Raw genomic sequence first — 21,655 nt, 5'->3', positions numbered from 1 at the left:
TAAATCACACTGGTGATAATATTTACAGATGATGAAGATGTACAGGTGATGATGATATCTAAAAAGAATGAAGACTTATTTGCTTGCCGTGCTCACAATATTAGTGTTTTGCTGCTAACTCTAAATTCCTCAAAATACGAAAAAATCACAGCATATCCACGGAGTTAATGATGATGAGTGCGGTGAAGCGATGGATAACTGTGCTTCGCTGTAGAGCTGTAGAAGCGCAGTTTTCACAACCTGTATTTCAGTGTTCATTCTAGTATTTTGAATGCATATAATAAGAGTGAAATATAAGCGTCTCTTTTATTTCTTTCTCTTCTTCCTGCTTATTCCCGTGAAAGAGAAAAAAATAATACGTGACAAACTCAATCCCGCGTAAGTGCGCTCGATGGCTCTAGTGCTCCCTAACTTTCCGTGAACTAACGACCATAGCAGTAGCCCAATTGTGCGGCCTCGAATGAGCCGCAACGATGATGGTGGCTTTGCGATAAACACGTTTTGCTATCAACCACAAAATCAATAACCGCTGTGGCTGCTTCTCGCTGTCATGAAATGGTGCGAGGGAAGCGTATCCTTCGTACGTAGAACGCTAGGGAGCACTAGAATCACCGCGCATGTACACTGTAAGCAAAACTGTTCGAGTTGGGGGTTTTTGCGTCTCATGACCTCTGAAAACTGTCTCGCATTCAAAATTACTATCTCGTGTTGCAGTAAAATGTGGTACATGACATAGACATAGTTTTACCACTATCGCTGAGCTGCGTAGTAAAGCAAGTCAAAATCCAGTTATATCTCCTGGAGAGTTTTACACCACGTGTTTTTTGACTTGCACTTCAGAGTTTTTTATCACGTGACGGCAACCTGGAGCTGCTTCGGTGGCTTTTCTTTCATAACCCCCCTCTTTCACCCAACTTACCCGAGTTACACTCTCAGTGAAGGCACTGAGAGAGGACCACTGATGTTATTTTTTCTTCAAAGTTTGCTATGGCATTGTCGCGCCTCATGGCTGACCTCGAGTCAACGCACTTTCACTGTAACTGGGAACAGAATAAGCACAACGAGCGAGGAAAGCATCTGTGAACAAAAAGGGGGGGGGGGGGCTGCTCCAAGAAAAACAAAATTACAGCATATCCATAGAGTGAATGATGATATGTGAGGTGAAGCGTCCGTCAGCCCGACCAGGCTTCCGTCCGCCCGTTTGTCTGTCCATGCGTGCGTCCGTGATTCCGTCCATCCATCTGTCTGTCTGTCTGTCTAATCGTGCGTCCATCCATCCGTACGTACGCGCATCTATACACCTGTCCGTCTGTCTGCAAGGCTGTCTGTCCGTCCGTCCGTGCGTCCATCTGGTGAACACTCCAAGTACCACCATCTCCCATCTTGCATCTCCTGTGGCACATACCCGCTCTAGAGCGGGTATGAGCCACCGGTGGCTACGTACTACTACATACATACTAGGAATGGACAGACCCACACCTTCAGGAGCTTTGCCCCTCAAACACTGCTGAAAAGTTGTCTTACAGATTTCCGCAAACCATAGGCTTTTACTGTCGGGTGGCCCTGGAGACATGTGGTGTAATAAGCTCGTGCTTTACGTGTTTGGTTGAGCTGATGGATCTCGCGAGCTACTTACATCATCGAGTGACCATGCGGTTCTGAGCGCGAGCCTCCGAACCTCTACGTCGCGGATTCCTCGCTTCCGTACCAAGCGGGGAAGGGCTGCCAGTGGTAATAAAATTAAACTGTTGTCGTCGTCCGTGGTTGCCTCCTGAAGAGTTTCCAGTTACAACTTTGAAGTGATAAGAGGCTGCACTTTGTCTTCGGCAACGAGTCAGCCAGTGGCCAGCGTGAGTGTGTCGCCAGTGCAGGTGAAAGAATCGTCGCATAGATTTTATTCTACAAAAGACAATGTCTGTTGGAGTAAAGTGCAGTCCAAGTTGTCCGCTTTATGCTGCAACCATTGTCAAACAGCTAGTGCGAAAGCAAGCACCCATACGAGGCAGACGGAACAAATGAGTGTCGGCTGGTGAGAACAGGTGAAAACACGGATGGTGATCAGTCTCTTTCGTTGGAAGTACATACGCATAGATCGCCCCGTAAGACGCCGCAGATAGTGTACGCGCATCATTAATTTATGTCTGAAATGACGACGAAACTCGCGCAGGCGATGTATTCTGTTATTTCCAACTGTCTTTGATCGCATAGCCGTGCTCCTGCAAAAGGCCTAGTGCGCCGTCGGTACAGACGTGGCACCGCTCTTCTGAAATAGCACTCAGGAGTCACCTCAAAAACCTTGTGAAGGCCGTAAAAAATTACTCTCTCTATACTCGCTCAAAACCTCAGCAGCGAAAAATTACTACCCTTCCGTTGTTCAAGAAATCAGTTAGCACTGGAGTAAATCTCTAGCTCGACTAGTAGGTGGTAAAAAAAAACTGAAAAGATAGTGCGCTAGATGACAAGTGCTTTGCCCAGTTTTCGAGCGTGTTTCACGTTATTTATGTTTAGTGTGTAGGCGTGCCAGTGGGTTTGTCACGTGGTGTTTTATGTATTTCGCAGTCATTTGTAGTAAGGAGAAAAACACTAATATATGTAACACTTATAAAGTTCAAAACTTTCTAACTGAACATATTGCAAACTGATTTAGAACTTTCTCATTGAAATGCTTTAGCTCTATTTGTTCCTTCAAAAATTAGTTGAATAAGCAGATCTAAATAAACATTATTTTAGCACACAAAAAAATTGTCGAACTCCGGGAAACGGTCGGCAATATGCATTTGGTCACGTCATATTGCGTGTGTCAGCATAGTTTTAAATTCTATCTAAAGATAGCTGGGCACCCTGTATATGAAAACGGAAGAAAGAAAAATAATTGAGAAAAAGACCCCAGCGCGTGGAATGGAAGATCAGGCCTCTGAAATCCGAGTGCGAGGCGTTACCACTGAGCCACGAAGGAGCATCACCTTCAAGATTCAAACGACAAGCTATATATATGTACCACTTAGCGCTGGTCATGGGCATCTCGGGGTGAACTACCGTGTTTTCAGCATTACGAGCGAGTTGACGCAAGGAGTGCGCGTCGAGACGTCGTCACGACGTGGCGGCGCGCGCTTTTATCTCCACGAGTACTTTGCCCCGCGGAGAGGGGGCAGGGTGGACGATCTTACATGCGCTTGCTTATCTTGCGGTGGGGACAATTTTACGCCTTGGGATTTCACCGGAACCATTCTGTTGTAGTTGCTGCACGCACAAAGGTCACTGAAATTGTTTCACAGTCTTCATTTGCGAAAAAAGCAGGATTTTCAGACACAGCGAAACAACAACTCAGACGCTTATTCGTGTTCATTTGTACCTGTGAGTCCGTTTCATGCATTATTTGAGCGTGAGAAATGCGGGGCACGTTTTGAACTGCTTGCCATTCTGCGCGCGACCTTATAATTTTTTCCTATCGCGTTCATTGGTTCGCATTTGTGGCAAAGCTGCGACTTTTTTTATCAATACGCTACCATGAGAGGGCCCGTCACTATAGTTGCATCGCTATTAAGACAGATCCCCTTACAGATCCTCTCTATAGTAGAGAGGCCCCCTCTATAGTACTGCGCAGACGTGTCCCGCCATTGCAGTCACGCTTACACTACGCTGATGAACCCCCTCACTTTAACGTTCGTGCTGCTCTGACGGGCCTTGTCACCGTAGTCCTACCTTGTTGAAATATTGTTCCAAAAGCCTCGTAGTGCGCAGTCTTCATAGTTCATTTCTTTCAGTTAGTGCCCAATATTGCAGATCAAGTTTTCTGTTTCGGTTCAAATGCTTACAGGATTGTTAGGCAAAAAATTTAATAGTCTTTAACTCAGTTGGGATAAAAACAGAGCTCTCTTTTAAGTAACAATCAAGTAAATATATGTCAAAAACTCGTACGAGATTTTAAAATTCAAATACCTAATTACACTGAAGAGCAGCATATAAGTAAGTGACAAAAAAGAACGTAGCTAATCTTCCTATATAGGAATTGGCTTACCACGAAAGTGAAACGTGTATTTACAGAGGTAGCTGAGCGTTATTTATGCATTGTTTCAGCAACAGCAACACATTTTAAAACCGTGTTAGCAACGGCAAGCAGATCGAAACTTGCAGGGCACACCTCAAGCAGAAATCACGCATGAAATGTGCATAAACAGGAAGAGCGCAGACTAACAGCTGTCGCAGTTTAACTCCTAAAGTGCACTGTTCAAAGAGAAAGAAAGACGCAAGAAACGAGCACATATGTATACGCAGGACAAGCATGAGAGCCTGTCATTATTATTCCTGCGTCGTGTGTCCGCAGCGCGCTTTTTTCCTAAACTGGGCTGTGGCAGCGTGCGACGTGACCTTCGTCCTCTCCATAATTAAGAGTCTAATAAACGCGCGCAGACCCACGATTTGTGGAGGCGGCGACGTTTAGAGCGCGCGCAACGCCGGCCTGTAAAGCCAGATCACCACCATAACAAAAGTGCGCTAAAGTTTCGAAGCTATGACGACTGCCAAATGAACTATGGTGTATATAAATGGCTTGCCGTTAGCACACCAACCAACGCACTATCGTGAGAAATATGACTTTGAACAAACGAGCACGTGTCGAATAGCATCGAATCAGCTGATTTGCAGCGGCCGTTGTCGGAAACAAAGTAGAAAGGGTTCCGCTAGCTGCTGGCACTTCCGCCTCGATATCGTTGCTCCGAAGAGGAAGCTTGTCAGTGACCGCTAGCAGTGGTATGAATTCAGTTCAACGCACCCAGTCCGACGCAGTGACCCATCAGGGTATAGCACTGAGATATCACCGTTGACGTACCCTGCCATTATGCACAGGCCATGTTTGTATTATATCTAGGTGATGCCCACTGAGGATTTCGATACGCCTGTCCTATTTTTATTTGTTTTCGTGGAAATTGTCTTTTTTGCGTTATCATTGCTTGCGGCTGACGCCACGCAATCAGTAGCTCTGTTTTGCAGCAACACTAGCTAGACGGGAGTGCCGACAGTAAGCAGAAGAGCGCCCCTCATTTTCCCTTATCTTTTGGCAGCGTCATCTACGTATCACGCTATCTCGGCTTTGAGGCTATTTGCCACGCGCTCACGTGTTCGAACTCATATTGCTCACGGTAGTACGTTTTCTGGCGGAGTGGTTAGCGCCGCGCACTGCGAATCGAGAGGTCGCTGGTTGATTCGGCACAACCAATCCTTTCCGTCTTTTTTTTTCTTTGCAATCTCTTAGTATATATTTTAAACGTCACTTCAGTGACGGAGTAGGTCAGCAGAGCCGAGTTGGACGTTGGCATGAAACATTTTCGTGTTAAAAGACAGCTTTACTTCTCGAGGCACAACGTCCACATACATGGGTGCAACTTGTTTTTTGACAGTTATTTGAACTTGCGGTTTATAAAGAGCAACATACGTTGTGTGTAGGATAACTTGTACCTTTCGTATGACCACCATGCCTTTTTTAGTGGGCTGCAACCAACCACTTAGTTGATGACACTACAATGTCCAATTGCATGGCTCGCTCCATATGACTTGCCGCGAGAGCCACGTCAAAAGTAAGATGGTTCGGGGCTTTAAATCAATTGAATAACACAACTGCGCACGCATTTAGAGCATGCAATTCGCTTCTTTTTACACAAAAAGGGAACGTAGATCCAACTGCCAAACAATGTATTATCTTTAGTTACTCGGCAGTTAGCTTAAGTTCAACTTGGGCAAAACAACAGGGCTTCATTTTGATTCCTAGAATGTAATATTGTGGGCCTTAGAATTTTGTTGTGCATATTAGCGGACCTGATTTCATTTTGTAAACAAACCAACATGAGAACGGGTCCTTGTACGCGCACAATAACGTTGTGACTTTTTGGGGTTTGCAGGCATCTGGTAGCCAGCAGGCGTTGCTACAGCTCACAGGCCGACTGAAACAAAGTGAAGCTGCGCTGAACCAGCTCAAGATGTCCTGCGCTCTATACAAGCAGGATTCGATAGCCAAGAGAGGCACGTATCTTTTCAACTTCGCGACCATGCTTGCGCACTACGTATTCACTGTGGTAGGGGAATACAGGAACTCTTAAGCAATCTTGCAACAAGGTGGCCGTTCGTTTTAAAACTATAGTCATCCACGGGCTGGTAGACAATTTCGGGGAACCTCGTGTGTGCCTTTCTTGCGGAAAAACATATGTGAGCTTGCGATGCCTTACTTCACTTGGCCCCTTGCTCTTGCACCAAAGCAAAATAGCAATATTTACGATATGTAAAAGTAGAGAAAATGCGCAAGAATAAATAGTGGGAAAGTAAAGTCATTCTACTCTAAGGGGCAAATGCTGAACAGTGACTTTATGGAGGGTTTCTACCTGATTCATGCCTTCATAGAAGTTGAGAACGAACTACAGTGGCCTAAAGACGTTTTTTATCACCTCGCTTTATTTATTTATTTATTTTACCACGTCGCCATGCGTTTACAACGCGAATGCTCACAGTATCCATGCATTACACCTATCGTCGCACTATGGCCACCCGAAGATGTGGTTAGTGCTTCGAAAGCGCGATTCCACACGCGCAGACTTACCACCTGGAAAAACAGTCAGCCTTAGTGTCGAGAGTGCTTCCCCTTTGCGTCTCGAGTTACTGCTCTGTACTGGCCCGCAGCAGCTCGATCACCTGGAAACTGCAGCACGACCGCAATGGCTTGGGTGACAAACTTTGTTCCTCGCGCATGCTATAATTCCTTCGCACATGGTCGCAAAACCACAGTGCCCTGGTAGAGTTGGTTTATGGTCATATTGGCGTATTTCACAAGCGCAAACATAAAAAACCCTCGAGATCATAGAAGCGGAGAAGGTACACTTACTAGGCGACAGTTGCGTAAGTGATCCACCTCTCGCGCTGCTGTGGTCTGAGCGTGATTACCTGACCGGGCTATAGGACATTCGCGGACACACATGTGAGGTGATTTGATTGTGGTGAATTGATTGGGCTGGCCTTTATTGTTCTTTGTATACATAAAATTGTTCCGAACATATTTATGCGTTTTTTACAGTGGCCGCTATCACAACTCACGCACCTGGTCAAGAGGACCGCGAATCAACAAAACCGACTTAAAGCGCACGACACGCTACGTATAATGCAAAGCTCTGTTCGCCAGCCGCATTACGTACGGCACGCCGTACCTGAATTTGAAAACCGCTGATATTGAAAAACCTAATATCATCATAAGAAAGGCCACTAAACTGGCCCCTGGGACTTCCGCCAATGGCCTCTTCCACACGTCCCCTAAATATGGGCGTTCACAACACGTGGCAAGAGCTCATCGAAGCGCATAGGAGCAGTCAGCTGGAGAGGCTCAAGCTGACGCCCACGGGGAGGACGGTGCTCCGGTACCTCTACTACAGTGACACGTTCATCGCCGATGCAGACCAGAAAAAGCGCATCCCGCTGTATGTTAGAGAGTTGCTCTCCATCGCAACTATTTCACGCATTACATTATGGATCCTACTTTCCACAATATTGCTCACAAGGCTAGAGCTAACGCTATTCAACGAAAGTTCAAGCAAGACCCGGATGCCCGTTACACTGACGCGGCCAAATATCCGCATAGAAACGCGTACGCTGTGAGCGTCGTGAATTCTCAAGGCCGAGAATCAGCGTCGGCCACGGTCTACGCACTCAGTTCAGACGCCGCAGAATAATCAGTGATCGCTCTCGCAACGACAACATGTACAGATGCCGCGGTGATTTTCACCGACTACCAAGCCACCTGCGGGAATTTCGCTAAGGGCCGTATCTCAGCCAATGCCATCAATATTTTGAAACGGCGAAGCAGTCCACTTTCATACACTTGTATACTATGGGTGCCAGGACACGAGGGTCTGCGAGGAAATGAAGTGGTTCACGCCGCTGCTCGCGAGCATGTCATCCAGGCTGCCTCCTGCCCACAGGACATCAGACCTGTCGTTGAAGAGACGGAAGTTGCTCAAAACACCTACTCGTCGTTACTCCAGCATTACAGGCTGGAGTGATGAGTATACCCTCCACCACACCCAAAACTGACAAAAAAGAAAAGCGTGATACTGAGACGCCTGCAAAGCAGCACATACACACATGGGGCCCTAATGCACTGTCTCTACACAACAAAATATAGCTCTATGTGCCCACTTTGCAGCGTAGTGGACACCCCCTGGCACGCTTGCTTCTTGCATGCCAGTGTATTGCCAGACATAATCTGCAACAACACACGACTGATAATGAAGCAGGACGGACGAACGTAGACCTAACCGAAACGTGGGAGGCGAAGCTCACCCTCAAAGACCTGGAAGACCAACAACTCGTCGCCAGGGCCAAGAGGGCAGTAAAGCCAGAGGGTTTCTGGACTAAGGAGCCTTCCCACGTCAGGGTGACACCAGGCATTGCTCGGGGCACTGTTTCAAAAATAAAATGTTCACTTCTTTACAGTGCCGTTTGTTTGAGGATGGTAGGTAGGTAGGAATATGCTTTGTTGCGCAAGAAAGCAATGACCATCAATGATCATAGATAAAATGTGGTGACCTCGGTTCGTGAGAAGCTGGCGAGGAGTGCCATGGTGGAAAATGACGTCTTGTATCAAGAAGTCGGCGGCTTCTGTTGAGCAACGGCTCGGAATATGTTTCATGAGGGCAAAACGGGTGCAAGAATTTGTTGCGACGCTGATCTAGCAGTAAACACTATTAGAAAGGGCGGAATGCACCGAGAACGTCAAGACCGACGCGGAAAAAGGGCTTCGCATATATGTCTATTTAGCTTGAAGGAGCCCAGCAGGGTGGGGAGCTTGTCTTTTTTTCGGCTTTTGCAATGATGTACTGGAACGGCATGGGCTGGGCAACAAGAAGCATCGTCGAACGCGACCATGCGTTCTGACAGCACCAAGGTGACCAGCCAACACATACCTTGGTGATGCCTGTAAATCATGTAGTGGCTGTAGTCCGGTGAACCACACATGAATGGGTACTACACGAACTAGCTCCTGTCCCTCGGGGTGCATGTTTCAGCGGTATAAGATGACGTCTGCAAAGAAGAATATGCGAAGAACATGCGAAGGTCATCGGGTCATTATACAGGCAATTGATTAGATCACGTAGGGACGTGTCGTGCCATTGCTCGTCAGCAATGTTGCTGAAAGCGGAGAACGAGAAAATACACACCAATGTGCCGTTCGTTGTGAGATCTCGAGTGTCGAAGGGTCACTGGGATAGGCAATCGGTGTCCTGGTGCAAATCTCCGGACTTGTAGACGAGAGTGTAGGGCATGTTCGGGGTGTGAGAGCCTAGCGAGCCAGGTACGCTGCCAAATCATTTAGAGCTGAAAGCTAACATAGTTCATGCTGATCTTTGGTAATGGTAAAATGTCGGCCATACATGTGGTGATCAAATATTGCAGACACACGTGGGCAACTGTCTGGATGCATTCAACACTAACTAAAGTACTCTAACAGGGTATATAAACGCGTAGGGTATTCCGGTATAAGCAAAACGTTTTGCGGAGTACTAGGCTAGTGCACCTTGACCTCCTATGCCATCGATATCTTGTGGCACTTAGTGAAACACCAATAGACATCCCCCACTATGAAAACAGTGTCACGTCACTGCGAGCCCATCATCCCCTTTCTCGGAGCAGTTGCTCGTTCGCAAAAATGGAACAGTCAGTTCGAGCTCGTTCTAAAAAAAGTTCCGCTGATAGGAGGTTTCTCGGCAGCAGCACAGCGCGTAAGCTTCGAAAAAAGTTTCTTCTAGTTGCTATTTTCTGATATCACAGCTTTTAAAAAGAATTAAGGGCCACAGCCTATAAGGCATTATTCTGAAGATTACGTTAGGTTAGCATAAATTTTATTTCGGGCAAAATAAAAAAAAGTAAATGAAGGTTGCTCAACCTGTATCACTAGTATAACGAGCTTATCTGTTAGAATAGCCCACGTATGTCTGAACACTAGTATATTATCTAAACGATTTTTTGTCCATATAATAGTTTTTATAGGGTCTCATAAACCAGAATAATACTTTTACTCACAAGAAAAGTTTTTCTAACAACTGTTTTGGCGCAGCTCCACGTATAGGACACTAGGTGGATTCTCTACTTACTTGATTGAATGGTATAATTTGAAACATTTTACATGCACTCTGACGTCACATTTTACAACGTTTGGTGGCATTCCTATAGCAATTAGCCCACCTTATTTGCTTTTCTTGGGGAATCATCAAGTGGTCAGTGCAGTGAAATCGGTTTTGTGCTTCTAGCGGTGACTGGTGGCTTCTTCCACGAGATGGCTTTATGTCATAACTCTTCATGTATGACATAGCTACTGCTCTTCAAAAAATTAATCGGTCCATTTTGTCTATTACCTGTACAACGGGAATGATTTTTTCACACAAGCATCAAGAAGATTCGTTAGCAGTGATGAGCACCACTTCCTACCTCTGATGAGAGTGTACTGCTTTGCAATATTCTGACCCAGTCGGTCAACCCCACCCATGTTGGCATTGCATTTGGAAATCAAAGAAAGCTGCTATACCATGACCTTGGATACTCTACCTGGGATCGCTTTTTTAGACAATCTTTTTGTCATTTGCTGAGGAGCAAGCCATGAGAATTGGAAATCATAGTAGCCATGCTATGTCCTTCTGGACTATAGACTTCCTTTCTCTAGGAAGGAAAACCAGACTTTTTTCCTTTATTTTTTTGTGCCTTTTTCATCGCTTTCTTCGTCTGTCAGTGCCTCAGCGTAATTGTCGCGTGGAACAGTGACGAAAACTAAAGGCACGTTACTGATACATAGCGTCCAAATGATTCAAGATGTGATTGGGTGCTGGCGGGTCTTTTAAACTTGTACTATTTTATAGTCGCAGCTACTTGCCAATTCGGCATCGGCGGTGTCGTCGACATCCCTTCGCATGCTCTGATATTGTGCCGCATGTTCGCATCTCATGGCAACTGTCGCTCCCCCCGCCTCTCTCGCCTCGAAAGGCCGACGCAGGTAGCGTCTGCAAGTGAAAACCGACTGCTTGCGCTCCACAACCGTTCACTGGCCACCCCGTGTATGTATGATCTGGATAGCGCGTTCGAAATTCGGTCAAGGATGTATTCACTTGTCTTTCGCGTTACTTGACGCCTTGCTTGACTCAAGTAGTTGCGATGGAAGCAACAGTACTTGCAACCAATAGCGGGACACAACCCAACATCCGCGTCCCACCACTCGTTGAGGGCAACGCTCCTGCTTCGTACAATAAAGAGAAGTAGTAAAGACTAAAAAACAATTAGGAATTCCCAAACCATATTTATTTACGCAACATTCAGGCAATACCCCCTCCCACTTTGCTACTCTTGTACACGAGTTTCCACCGTGGGAAGGTGAGGGTGGCTTTTCTTGAGTAAGATGGACTGCAGGGAATCTCCTGAATGTTAATAAAGGAAACCGATGAACGTACTACACATTATTTTGCATCTCATTGTGCTGCAAAAAGCTGCACGGGTACGACACGGCGCGCATTTCAAACTGGCACAATGCGACACCCTATGTGCATAGCATCCTACAAGTAGGACGCCAATGTTGCACAGGCCGCGAACAATTACCTTAACTGCATATCATAGTCATAGAAATCTTATTTCACATCCAGTAATTGACAAGCACTCCACTAAAATATTGGCTGCTTCCCGAAAATTTTGAATCTACATTACTTGTATTTTCTTTCTCAGCGTAATGCTCTTTCTGGTGCACGTGAAACAACAATTATGCATCTGCGCTCACGTGGCGATTGTTGGCCTGATGATCACCTAGACTGGCACATGAGAAAGACAGGTCATCATCAACACACGTCAGGTAGCGCAAGCATTTCGCAAAAAAAAAAAACATTCTAGTTACAATGAAACGTTTCAGCAACCTACATGTGGAACACTAGGCATGTATAGGTAAATGAGAGGACACTTGCTTGTCATAAATGGTAGCAATAAAAATCTTATGCTATTCGAAAGCAAACGTTATGCATGTTTACGGTCACTGGCCATATGAGAAGGATATGCATTACATGCATGGGTACGTTCGGAATTTTCGTCAGAACATATGTGAACTGCAGTCTTAAACAAGGTAGACCATAGGAGGCAGCACAGTTTCGAGCAACTGTGCGTGACGTTATAAATAACGTTATCACTCACTACATAAAACTCTGACGGGACATGAACGAAAAAAAAAACGAAAATATGAAGCCAACAGTTTACGCTGTGCCTCAGGCTGAGGCTGATGTTGAATTCCAATGGTAGATCCAGATCAAGTTTTTCTGCTCTAAGCGGAGCAATCACATTCCGATGGTGGATCGGGAGTGTGAATTGTGTGTCTCAATAGCACGGATTGCATCGTGGAGCAAAAATTCTTGCTCCGCCGAAATCAGCTGATTTGACCGGAATTTCAAGCGACGCATTCTGTGCACCCGCCTTTCATCACCGGTGGATGTCCGGAAAATCACCAATCACCGATGGATGTCCGGAAAACGCTTTGCACTCTCTCGCACCCTTTCATGCTCCCTCTCTAGATTTTAGCTCACCAAGAGCTCCCATCAAGACGCGCGTGTTCCAACCGCAAATTTAGTGAGAGCAATCCCGCTCAGATCTGCGCGCTTCATTCGCAATCCAGCCCAGCGCCCGCGATCTGCCATTGGAACTCAACAATAGAAATCCCTGTGAAAGCAAAGGCGAAGTTCTTCTCTTTGGCATTTGTCATAATCCTCTAAAAAGAAAAAAGACGCCCGGTCTGCACGTAAGGCGTGGCACAGTCACAGCGGAAGACAGAACAGCGGCCTTTCAGATCCTTTTCTAAACACTCATTGGCTAAATGCTGCAAGCACACATGTTTGATATTTCCACTATGACAATAATAATACAGGTTTTTGGTAGAAGGCGGGCATTCGCTATGCAATTTTTTCATTATTCTGAGCAGTGGGACGTGGCGAGCGCTGGAAGCCATCGGACGCGTCTGCTCCGAGCTAGAGTTCTGGTGCACTCTAACCCAGCTTCGGTGTTTTACCATGTTTCAGTAGGAAGACGTACCCATAGCTGAATATTTTTCATACGAATGATTCCCGAAAGTCATACTGGTGCCGAAGATACAAATTTATGATAGATAGTGTCACCAGTTTCGAATAAGCTATTTATCTATTTACGCCACGCTGGCGATTGCCTCGGCTCTGGACACCTAGGCCTAGCGACGCTGCACTGGGCGCCGCTCTCGCGGCCGCCGGGACACCAGCCGACATGGAAATTAAGATCGAAATCTCTCTCGAGGAATGGTCAGACGATTCCTGGACCACACCTCAAGGTTTCCGAGTCAGGCGAAACGTCACCAGGCACCAAGCAACAAGCGCAATTGAACGACGCACAAACAAGCAAAGCTCTAAACACTCCACTCACCCCCCGGCCACCACCAGAACGAAAGCGCCATCCCTTGCCAAAACTGCCATCGTACACGTACCACATCGTGGGACGCCCTAAGACACCCATTGACCTCACGCACACATCACCCGGAGACTAGCAGAGAGCACTGCTTAAGCTGCATCTTTGTGTGACTTGGACCCCGCCAAGCGTAACCAAATACGCGTACTCCCAAGGAATAAGACTTTCGCCGTTAGTGTGGCTACCGCCATCCGAGCAATCACGTATCGACGCATCGCGTCAATCCACGTCGGAGAAGACCGGCAGATTGAGCTACACATGTGCGCCGTGCCACCTGAAGACGTGATACGAGGCATAGCTTTTTTCACCCACACGTTCCACACCGATGATGAGACGCTGAAGGACCTTGAAGAAAGCAACCCTGACTACCACATAGTAGGTGGCAGATGCATGGAAAACAAAAACAAAGAATTTACTCATATTGCTGCTCGGCGGCCACCTACCTATATGTATTCTACACCGTGGAGGTCTCATCCGAGTATACCCTTTCTATCCCAAAGTAGACGCATGCTTCAACTACCGCAAGACCAAGCACCACTCCGATGTGTGCCTCCAACCTAGGTGCCGACGCTGTCCGCGTTGCGGAAAAGACGACGAGCCACCGCCGCAAGGAACGCCGCCAACATGCCAAGCACGTTGTGTCATCTGTCAAGGAGGACACATGACGAACAGCTGAAGATCCCAGTAGCACTCCGCCGAAAATCCTGAACTACTTAACGCAGCACAAGCAGAAAAGGCGCTACAAACCGAGTCACCAGTGACGCAGCCAACTTCAAATGACGATAGCCCGCCTGCCTTGGTTGAGTGTAACTACCCCAGTCTCGGGACATCACAAACGCCGACGAAATGAGACAGCCGAAGTCGCGATCTCGTCATGGTCAAGCAACCTCTCACTCAAGGTACAAATCAAGAACCCGATCATCAATTCACATTCGGCATGCCGATTTATCAAAAGCACCACCAAGCAACCTAGTGTGGCATGGGTGCAAAGTCCAGCGTCTCCGCTTCCATAATCTCCCCCGCAGCCATCGAAATCGTGTGCCTCGACGCATGACCCGCTCGTCAAGAATTTTACGCAAACAATCAATGCGTTGAAATTCCAAATGGTGACGCAACAGGTTTAAACCGAAACACTGCTTGCGCAGAACCACTCTCTAGAAAGTAGACTGGCAAAAGCCAGCCTGTCCATGCCAAATTCATCTCTACAGCCCCAACCAGCCACAGCAGTTAAACGTAAAGTAACGACTTCCATGAAAACGCTGCAATCCGAAAAGAACACGTTGACGAGAATCATTTATAATGGTCAACGCATTCGTTGCCGAAGCCCTCCGCGCGACCGTTCATACCATGGTAGTCGGCGCCGTTTGCGTCGCTGTAACAGAAGCCTCCGCAACCGTAGACTCACGCCTAACGAACACAGAGAGCAAGAAAAAGCTTTTGTGATGGGTTGGAGCATTGCATTACCCACTCGTTACGCTATTCGCACTGTACGACGACAGGGTGGTTTTTTTTCTGCTGTTTTAAAACACTATATAAATTGTATTAACGCGGTTGCTTTCCCGACATCAAGCCTGCAGCCTAAGGCAAGTTTGCCAACAAGTCTAAAGCACCAGCGTAGCTCAGTGGTAGAATACTGGGCTGGCACTTGGCAGACCCTTGTTCGAGCCCGACTGTGCCATTGGCGCTAGGTTTCTTTTCTTACTTCGTGCGATGTGGTTATACGGAAACCAGCGGCGGCAGCGGCGGACAACTGCGGTGGCGCATGACCCGAGTTGTCATCTCATAACAGCTTTTGCTGTAAAATTTATGCGATTATAAGCCCAATTATTATTTATATATATAATTTCTTGCGAAGTGAACTAGCTGCATGTGATCCCTAATTATGAATTACTCTTATAAATTGCTTTATTTCTTTAGACCTGATACACAAACTTCTAATGCGTATTGTTACTTCATTATGTTCGAGCCGTAAAGTCACCAAAAATATGCGAAGCAAGAATCTCCACTGTTTTCGTGATAACGAAAGAGGTCCCCGATAAAACAAATGTATACCTTCATTTGCATCGGTTATTCGCCATGGCGAAGCGTATTTGCAGATTCGTCAAGGCTAAAACACGTTGGTAGCTCATACGTAGTCGTATCTTTCAGCCCGGAGATCACGAACTTTTAACGCATCAGTGTTAGAGATCGTTTTGCAGAAATACCGGTGTTGGAATCAATATGAGCGTCGGTGTCGGCATTGTTCGTTGGAAGCTAGACATTATCTTATGCGTGACTGAAAAGTCGAGGAAAATGCGAATAAAAAAAAATAAAGAAATTGTGTGGTGTGATTGAGAATCGAACCCAGGCTGCTTGCGTGCCCAGCAGGTGTTCTCCTACACAGCCACGTGTCTGGTTGGAAATACAGTTCAAATAGCTTCGTCTGCTTAACAATGCAGTGAAAATAACGTTCATGCTTTACAATAACTTCAGTGCTGTTTACACGCTTCACACTACAACGTGTATTATCAGTAATATTGCATGGTACAAGCGCATGTACATTGCCGCAGGATGCCAGAACATGTGATTATCACAACGGCTTGATGTTTGAAGCCGGCCGCTCATTAGAAAAAGCACACAATATTTGTTGTTTTGCTTCATCTTTTATTGTTACGCCAAATGAGCACAGCATGGACTCTCAGCGTTCACTAACCCCAAGGTGCTTGAAGAACAAGGCGAAGAATACTTGGCGCAGACGCATGCTCAACATATATGTTACTGATTGCTACGCTATACATAGTGGCGCACGACAGCAGTGATCCACACATACAAAATACTTGCATTCCCAGGTACGCGGTGACACCTATCAGTCACCCTCTTCACTTTTGTGTCTGATTTCATGTCTTGTCGTTTTAAAACATCTCGGCTATCGGTTGTCCTGTCTCTCGACTTATTTATAGATTCACTCGATTAAAAATGAAAGGAAAAAATCAGGTTAACACATATATCACTTATCTATTTTGTTTATCTAAGCACAATAGAGTGGGTCCGAGACTCCACAAACATTTTCTTGAAACTTCTGGAAAAGAAAAACATAAAACTTCTGGGTAGCTGTTCCCTTAGAGTCCACCCAAACCAGATGTACGCAGTCCATTTCGCCACAGCATCATTCAGTTTCTTGAAAGAATGGTGGGCTGTGACGTTTTGTCTTGACCACGTTGATGTATAAAACCAATGCCACATAAAAGATTATCAGGCCTGCTCACTGCCGCTGTGATGTTACTCGTTTTGCCAAAGCGAGCGCACGTACGGGAGTCTGTGAATTCATCGCCACAATCGTCTCCCGTTAAACGTTAAAGCGTTCGCGGCAAGTTTTACATGCTTACCAGCTGCCTGTTCTGCCTTTTGGGTCAAAAAAGGCAGAAAAAGGCTTTTGGGTCAAAAAGTAAAAAAAGGTCAAAAAGGTTTAGGGAATGTATTGCGTTTTAAAGCATATGGAGACTCACTTGTGAGCCATTTCTTCCAGGAAAAGATTGACGCTATCGAACGTGTAGTCGGTCCCAAAGAGCAAACTTTGATCGACCAACGAATTGACAAAATGAATACAGTAAATTATATTCATTATTTACTTATTTACACACGCACGCACGCACACAATATCTACAGCATGCAGGGAAAGTGTTATCTCATTTGCAAAGTTTCCACCGTCTTATTTGTACTCTTTCCAACATCTGTCGTCATATACACGTAGTTATTGAGAAGAGTGTGTACTGCCGCCACAAGAATGGTACTCAGCACAATATCAAGGTGATTACCATTGCAAAAAATATTCTTTTGTTTCACAAAACTTTCTTGTAACCGACATGTTTCGCATTTAATTTTACCGCGCACACGACGTTGTCAATCACAGCTGCATTGCCGTCATGATGCGAGCGTTCCTGGTGGCCACCTCTCCTTTCATTTATTTGCAATATTTGATAGGAACGAAACGAGCAGCTCGAGAGTGCTGCGTGTGCGCCCTTGCTGCCTTGGAGAGTAAAAAATTTCGTGCTGCAGTTGTAAAGAAAGAACTTGTTCGAAAGAGGACAAACGCCCACGAACACGCCTGTGGGGGGGCGCGTGTTGAGTTGGCAAAAGGATTGGCCGGCAATCACGCTGACGTCACTGCACTGTTTAAATGTTGACTGAAGGGTGATAATGACGTGTTCGCACACGCTATTTCTTGGATGGCCGGCGGAAATGTCCCTCATGCGTTTCCAACGCCACGCGCGTTGTTGTAGTCATTTTTATCAACGCTGCTACTCCGCACTATCTTCATGTCATGGCCACTGCAGGACAAGCTCGGAGCAAACTCGTCTGCCGAGAAGCTCTGGCTATCCTGCATCGCACCCTGGAAATGAAGCTTAAACACTCGGATGGTAATAAAAATGCTGCAGGTATCAAGCTTGTAAATAACCTAGCTTTTCCACCTACTCTCTTGTCTGAGCTTTGGGAGAATTGAAGGTTTAACAGTGTACACGATGGATCCAAACGTGAAGAACCAGTTTTATTTTTCTTGAATGGAAAAATAGAAGAATATTGCTGCCAGTAATGACCTCACGTTATCAATGAATAAAATACGTCAGTAACTGCTTTATATACAAATGCAAAGTGTTGTGCATCCTTTTTTTTTTGTCAGCTGCTGCGAGATTTGCGTTAGTGCCGTTGGCATGTGCACATCAATGAGACCATTCAGGAAAAAGGTGGATTTTCATCAGTATTTTTCAATCGAATATAGGCAATAATTATGGTGAATTTATTATAAGTTACAACGCTTGAATCGCAGAATCAAGCTCTGAACTCCGACAACATCCAGACGCGAGAGGATGCACTACCTACTTGAGAAATACACTGAAATAAATAGTGTGGGTTTAAATTTGGCTTTTAAGTTAAGCATGTTAGCCCTTAAATTGTCCGCCAAGGACTCCAATTCTATAGCTGCTTTATAGGTGCACAGGGCTTGAACACATGTATCCGCAACGCAGAGGTCATTTCACATTTGACTGTCTGTTGCATAAAGCTCTTGTAATGTGGGCAATTACACCATGCAATTTGTTTTCACATGTCGCACTAAAATCACGGCTGATAAAGTGTTACATAAATATTGCTTTTTTAATATCTCAAGGCGATTGAAATGTGGCCAGAAACATAGTTAAAGACATAATATTTGTAGGTGTAGCAAATCTTTTGTCAAACATGCGATTCTGCATAATCTGGAGTTGTGAAGCTCGCTAATTAACTGCTGTCAGGTCGTAGTGCAAAAACAATTAGGTGCACGTTGTTCCTTGAAGTAGCCATTGTTGGAAATATAGTTTACGAAACTATGGTGTGCACCTTATAAAATAAGAAGCCATGTGTACCCATATGTGTAACGAATGAACCCAGTGTCCGGTATACTGGACATGGTTCTCCGGTGAAAACCGTTGTACCAACAGCCTTCTTATATTAGTGCATGCATTCCAACAGCCTTGATACAAGTCGTCATTAACATCAACGAATGCACCATAAAGGTGACGAAGATGACGATTGAACAAAAGCTCGTGTTGTTGTTCCCACTCCGCCATCTTAGTTCAAAGACACTGTGTACTCCGTGTACAATCTGTAAATATATTTCTACCCTCTGCCTACTCTCAACCCGTGACATTTTGGTGGAGGTGCAGGGTAACAAGACGGAGCTACGCAGCGGCCGACGCTGGGTTTCTTCCACGATGGCACAAAAGGGTTAGCTACAGCTCCCGCAGTGGCCACCGCAACGATGACAGTTGTTCTGCCCCAGCTGAAAGACCCTGGCACGTTGTGTGAGACCGACAATGTCGACATTGAAGAATGGTTGCCGCTGTACGAGCGAAAAAGCAGGAATTATCGCTGGAACGAAACGCTCATGCTGGCGAACATCCTATTTTACCTGAAGGGGACAGCTAAAGTGTGTATTGAGAACCACGAAGCGGAAATTGGCAGCTGGGAGGCATGCAAAGACTTCGGTAAATCGACTGGAAGGAAGACAGCAGCTAAGAAGGAGCTGGCATCTCGCGCTCAAACGTCATCGAAGTCATACTTGTTCTACATACAGGACGTGCTCACCCTTTGCCGCAAAGCAGATGACGGCATGTAAGAGTCCGAGAAGGTAGTGGAGATATTAAAAGGCATTGCCAATGACGCGTTAAATTCGCTACTTTGCAAGGACTGTGGCACAGCAGATGCCATTATCCGAGAGTGCCAGCGTTTTGAGGCTGCCGAAAGCCGCCGTATTGCCCATCAGTTCGCTCGACTTCCCAACACCACAGCAACATGGTCGTGCGAAGACATGCCTGTAACACCGGCACCGCTGACTGCAGAGCAGGTTACGAAAATCATCCGTCGAGAACTTGAAGCCATGTCGCCCGCTTCAACTTTCTCTCGTGCCTGTGAGTCCAGCTGCCCCGCCGCGGTGGTCTAGTGGCTAAGGTACTCGGCTGCTGACCCGCAGGTCGTGGGTTCAAATCCCGGTGGCGGCGGCTGCATTTCCGATGGAGGCGGAAATGTTGTAGGCCCGTGTGCTCAGATTCGGGTGCACGTTAAAGAAGACCAGGTGGTCGAAATTTCCGGAGCCCTCCACTACGGCGTCTCTCATAATCATATGGTGGTTTTAGGACGTTAAACCCCACATATCAGTCAATCAATCGTGAGTCCAGCTCCCAAATGTTGCCTTTAGTGCGTGCCATTGTTCGCCAAGATCTTTCGAACGTTGGCATGGAATCTGTGTGCACCACTGCCCCCTCCCGACCGACTGACCGTCGTCCGCCAGTTTCCTACGCCCAAGGCCAGAGGCTCTCAGCGCGCTCTCGCAATCCCGCTGAGTGGAGGACTGCTGATGACCGGCTCATTCGCTTTAACCGCCATCGCGTTGGTCATGGGGCCCACTATTGCAATAGCAGGTTGTATTAGCGTCAGCCTTCCTATGGCTGCAACCGTCGCGCCGAGGTAGATGATGGCCATTTCAGAACTCGCCACGAGTCACCTCGGCCAGCCGGTGGTGGCGGTTCGTCGACGGTGCATTGTAGGTCACCATCCCCTCCCAGCCACCAGTACTGCTAAGCGCTGTCTCGTCACCAATTGTCGCGCTCACCCCAATTTCGCCGTTCTCCGTCACCGACTTCACATCTGGCTCGGGAAAATTAGACGATGCAGCTCCCAGAGGTGGTGCTGCATCGACGATTCGCCAGCCAAATTTTCCGACTGCGCCGACATGACGCAACCTCATAGACGTTAAAGTAGACGATGCACTTCCTGTTTCCCTTGTAGACACAGCGTCCCACATTTCGGTGATGAACTCGGAGCTTCGCCGACGCCTTAAAAAAGTTTTAACACCACCCACAGTGCCGCTCATCCAAGTCACTGATTGTGAAATTTTTCCTGTGCTTTGGATGTGCTCCGCACGCGTTAGTGTTGCTGATCGCTTCACAACTGTGCTATTTGCCGAGCTCGAGAAGTGCTTTGATAAAATCATCCTGGGCATGGATTTTCTTGCCACGCACTCTGTTTTAAATGACTGCAGAATAGTCTTGCTTCAGCTTGACCTACCTTATTACTATGACACTCCAACTGCACCTCAACCACATTATGTTCTGTCGAGTACGTTTTCCTAGGGCCCCAAGTCGTTACCTATCTAACTATGAGGTCAGTTCCTTCGGCACCCGACGGCGATTAGGTGCTGGAACCAATTTTTGACGTGTTATTAGACAAAAATATTGCCCCGCCTCATACTAAGTTGACAATTACGAATAATGTGGCGTCACTACTGATACTTTACTTCAGCTAATGCGCTCAAGTTGTTGCAGTTGACGTGACTCTAGCTAACATCTCTGCCATCAGTGAACATTATGTTTCTGCTTTCATTGCAGACGTTCCTTCGACCGCTACTGCACCATCTTCACAGAGCTTTACTGATGCTGACTTTGACAAGATGGTTTTTTGCCCCGCCGCAGTGGTCTAGGGGCTAAGGTACTCGGCTGCTGACCCGCATATCGCGGGTTCAAATCCCGGCTGCGGCGGCTGCATTTCCGATGGAGGCGGAACTGTTGTAGGCCCGTGTGCTCAGATTTGGGTGCACGTTAAGAATCCCAGGTGGTCGAAATTTCCGGGGCCCTCCACTACGGCGTCTCTCATAACCATA

General features: G+C 46.6%; 1 protein-coding gene across 10 annotated transcripts in view; it reads left to right on the top strand.

Annotated features, from left to right (window-relative positions):
- Positions 1–21,655, top strand: part of LOC142777415 (uncharacterized) — a 498,660-nt gene that overhangs the window by 120,762 nt on the left and 356,243 nt on the right. For all 10 annotated transcript variants that reach the window (XM_075881769.1, XM_075881776.1, XM_075881775.1 and 7 more), the window contains one exon: positions 5,895–6,015. In XM_075881769.1, coding sequence (XP_075737884.1) covers positions 5,895–6,015 — 121 coding nt within the window. The remainder of the gene's footprint in view (positions 1–5,894; positions 6,016–21,655) is intronic.

Source organism: Rhipicephalus microplus, chromosome X (assembly GCF_043290135.1).
Source record: "Rhipicephalus microplus isolate Deutch F79 chromosome X, USDA_Rmic, whole genome shotgun sequence".
Taxonomy (NCBI): domain Eukaryota; kingdom Metazoa; phylum Arthropoda; class Arachnida; order Ixodida; family Ixodidae; genus Rhipicephalus; species Rhipicephalus microplus.
The sequence above is the reverse complement of the archived record's forward strand: the minus strand, read 5'-3'. Positions and strand labels throughout refer to the sequence as shown.